General features: G+C 45.5%; 1 protein-coding gene across 1 annotated transcript; it reads left to right on the forward strand.

The window, feature by feature from the left end:
* Nucleotides 1–3,884: 3,884 nt before the first annotated feature.
* LAJ45_04151 (uncharacterized protein) lies at nucleotides 3,885–4,220 on the forward strand (the record flags this gene model as incomplete). Its single annotated transcript, XM_046113732.1, has 2 exons — nucleotides 3,885–3,919; nucleotides 3,980–4,220. 2 exons carry the CDS (start codon nucleotides 3,885–3,887, stop codon nucleotides 4,218–4,220), a joined length of 276 nt encoding a protein of 91 aa, XP_045972834.1.

A 4,220-nucleotide genomic window follows, 5' to 3' on the forward strand; every position in this document is an offset into this window, starting at 1 on the left:
AACATTTGTTGTCTCTAGATACGAAGGCTTGTGGTAGGCCAATGGGAATATGGTAATGCGGATAAAAAAAGGGGAAAAAAAAAAGGAAAAAAAAAAAAAACAGTACAATGAATTAACGGCCTAACGGAGCAACAGAGGAGTTACTCGTTTACTGGGGTTATTCATTTGGAGAAGGACTACGGCGCGCACAGGAATATCGAGTTTGGGAATGTTTGGCACGATTTTACTATTCATAACAATAGTGGGTGGGTGGGTGGTTGGTTGGTAGAATAGGTAGATGGGAGTTCTTTTCTTTTTTTCATTTCATTTCTTATCTCTCCTTTTCACGTTATAAGGTTTATTTACTTTCTAGGTGATCTTTATTTTTATTTTTTGGGGTTGCTGCGGCGGCAATATCTTGTTATTACGGTCTTTTGGTCTTATTTTTCTACTTGAGCATACTTGAGCAGCCGAGGAGTCCTGGGAGGCGTTTGTTTTACTACTTGCTTTGCTTTGCTTCGGCGTGTTGAACTCTATTCATTGTTCAAATAAGTGTGGTGCAGTTCTATTTTCCCTTTATTGTACGTATTTTGATTCGACAATTGAATTTGGTTATCAGAGAGCTTGGTGCCGTCTTTTGTGTGGGAAAGAAAACAAAATTGATGGATTCATCTGACTAGCCAGCCCCACCTTTCTCTATCAGTACTACGTTAGGATTAAATTAATATTCGAATCTGGGTGCATTGGACCCTTATCATCTCAACGCTTTTTTTCCTGGGCAATGCTTTCAACGTCGCACCGAGTGACGATATGTGAACTGAGTAGTACTTTCTCGGTCGTTATCCCGGCTGTCTATCCCATGATATAGGGAGATAATTGAATACTGAGGAAACGACACATATTCAGATGCGTCATTTCAAAGGAAAGGGCATGTTCAGCCTGCAGACATCTGTATGTACGCCGGCGGTACGGCGAGTCTATTCTCGAGACCGACACGAACGTGGGCCCGAGTGAGCCTAACTTTACTCATTGCTTCTTTTCTGCACTCGTGATGCTTAAGCCAGGCAGCCAAGTCCCAAGTCGATATTTCAGCCGTCTCAGCTAGTACAGATAGACCAGTAGGCAGCCATCAGTCCTCTTACAAGGGCCAAAGATGAAGGGCGATGACGATGAGTACTTAGTATTCGGGTCAATTAGGGAAGGGTACATTGATGTACAGAGGTCTGCCTCTGGCCCCAAGTGCAAGTGATTAATCGATCAATATAAAAGAATTTTGACACCCTAGGATATTGTGCTGTCCGTTCTACCGGAGCCCCCCGGTGCTTTGCGCTTTGTGCGTTGTGTTTTCCCTTTTTTGTTTGATATATCCGTTGATATTTTCTATTTGAGGGGGGGAGTAATGAATTGTCAATTTGTCGAAATTGTCCCATGACCGAATTGAGTGGGCTGAAAGGTTCGCCCAAAGGCGTTATCAAGATCTGCAAGGCGCCCTCTGTAAGCTTTAGGGAAGAATCTTAGAAACTCAGGCATCGTGATATTGATTATGTGGAGGATAGCTACCTAGTGTACCTACCTACAGCAATATATTCAGGCCCAACAAGTTCTAGGCCTTTCCGGTGCAGCATTGAGCCCTTTAGGAACATGACGCATTTCCTGGACTCTTCCTTTGGTGTCTATACTTCTTATTTTCGTCGGCTGTTCATCCTGTAGTTCATCCCACCTCATTCCCATCTCCCCGCGGATGTTTCTTTTTTTTCTTCCCTTTTTTTTTTTTTTTTTTAGCAGTGTAGAAATGCCAAAAAGCTATTCTGTAGAGCCACGTGCTCCTCGAGTTCCCGTTTGTTGACTCAGATTCGAATGATCGTGAGATCCTATGCAGATGTTGCGGGGTGTAAATCATCTGGAACTACACTGCTGCTCGGGGCTGGCCGCCCTCCACTCTACGCAACTGCACATGTTTCTTCACCTCAGAAAACAGGTTATGATGATGATGATGATGATGGAAACAAGGTTTGTAGTAGGGAAGAATGAACCGGAGGGGGGGCGGAAGAGGAAAGGAAAAGGCAAGGCTCGGCAGCGAGATCGGAGGGTGATATGTGGTAGTGGCAAGTACTTAGTGCTGACGCGAAACCGACTATCTTTGTGCCTGTTGGGAAAGGGTTCTTTCTAGCTGTAAGGTGACGTCGCTAGGTTTCCTGTAGGGACCATCCCCGAATGCCGACGAGAGAAAGGGTAGCTAAGTGCAAATAAAGTGTTTCTCGAAGCCGTAAGAGGATCAGAAGCAGTTGTTTGGCGAACGTTGCTCCCAACGCCTGTCCTATTCTGGAGACCGAGGATCTGTACCTATTCGTTACACGCTACGTATACATCCTATGTCCCAATATGATTTTGGTCGCGTGCCAGGACGGAGGCCAGCCGAGAGGTTGAAGAATGTTTCAAGGGTAATCCGATAGATAGGTACATACATACTGAAAGGGGACAGGTAATGATCGTCTTGTCTGGTTGAACTGTAGCCTGGAGGTCTCTCGTGGTGGAGGAGGAGGAGGAGGCGGGGCGGGGTGGGGTGGGGAGGTAGAGGAGGAGGTAACGTAGAGGAGGCAGTGGGGGTGGTGCTCTCTCTGTTTGAGTCTAAAACACGCCGCGCGCAAAGTTATGTTCCAGGAAATGCTACGGGCCGGTTACCGATGCTCAGGACTGTCGCGAGTAGTCGAGTTAGCGGCGGACCCTGTGTCCCTGTGTATCTGCCCTGTCTACCGGTGCTTTGTTCCTGCATGATGTCGTCGTTAAGTTGGGGTTGGGGCATTGCTATCCTGTTAGTTGAAACCACCACAACCACCGCACAATGACGTCTCCAGGATATGATCCTTTGCAAGCACACTGGCCCGGCCGATTCTTAATTCTCAGCCGCATGCAGCTCCAAAACAGTTCAGACGACGACCAAAAACTAAAGAAACGAAAACACAAGCACGAAAGACTTTCTTTTACACACCTTTGATTACTGCAGTCTAGGCGAAGCGAGTACAGCATAATACGGCAGTGCTTCAACCGGCTTTCCAACGATGACCTCGAAGTGGTGCCATACTTTCTTGGTTTCCTTCGATAGTAGATCTCGGTACTATCAAGATTAGAATGGTAGTAGGAGGGGGGTCGAAAAAAAAGTCACCAAATCTGAATGATGTGCGCAGAAATAAGCATTTCAATTCTGCATACGCATTGACAAGTAGGCCACTGGCTCTCGTACTGGTATCCTACGTGGTATCCGTTCTTCATTTTGTCAAGAGTCTGCCCTATTTACCTTGTGCATGGCCTTTATGGGCGCCGCCGAGAAGAAAATACTGCCTGAGAACCATGCGTCCTACCTCCCCGTAGGTCTTCGCAGACATCTTCCCACCGTTTTCTTTCTTTCCCCCCATATCAGATGCCCATGTAAGGGCATAGACCTCAGTGCGCCACTGGCTAAATCTCGAGGCAGATTGATGTTCCATATGTTCTGTGGGAAAAGGAAATCTGCACTAAGATAAACTATGTGTCGTACGATGGATGGATTGGAAGGACAGCATCCTATAACGATATCACCCGAGTTATTACCGTAGGCAGCATCAGTCACGATGAATTGTTGGGCGTGCGCTCATGCTCTGAGGTGTATCGCAGCTGAGAACTAGCTGGAGTATATAGTATATATATTCCGGCATACAGCACGGATGATTCAAAAAGACAACGACGAAAAAAAAAAGAATAAATCCCAATTTGGATATCAAAACACACTTTAGTATCCACTAATAGTATTCTCACATAACTTCTATGAGCATCATTAGTACTACTGCCACTGTCGAGATTATCACCATCATCACCTCCGATATCACCATCACCACCTCCGATATCACTAGATATTCTAAAAATCAATTATGACTGCAATAATTCAAGGGACTACCGATAAAAGGTAATGTTCCCTTCCTTTTATTTTTACATATAGCTCCAATATCTAAGACATAACCCACAGAGTCGTCATATCTGGTATTGATCTCACCGAATACATTCGAACTAGTAAACAAACTAGTTTATTCTGTACGCCTATGGGCCGCTTCCTAGAAGGCTCAGGGATCGGTCGATTGGAAAAACTCATTGTCCCTTCAACCCCCCTCGATAACATAGGAGGAAAAAGGAATACTACAAAAAGGATTTCCGAAGGTTCCATGGTTGCAGAGATGTCTCAAAGCATCCACGGTGCGCGCGGTGAATGA

This window comes from Morchella importuna (genome assembly GCF_003444635.1).
Source record: "Morchella importuna strain M04M26 chromosome Unknown Morimp01GS010, whole genome shotgun sequence".
Classification (NCBI taxonomy): domain Eukaryota; kingdom Fungi; phylum Ascomycota; class Pezizomycetes; order Pezizales; family Morchellaceae; genus Morchella; species Morchella importuna.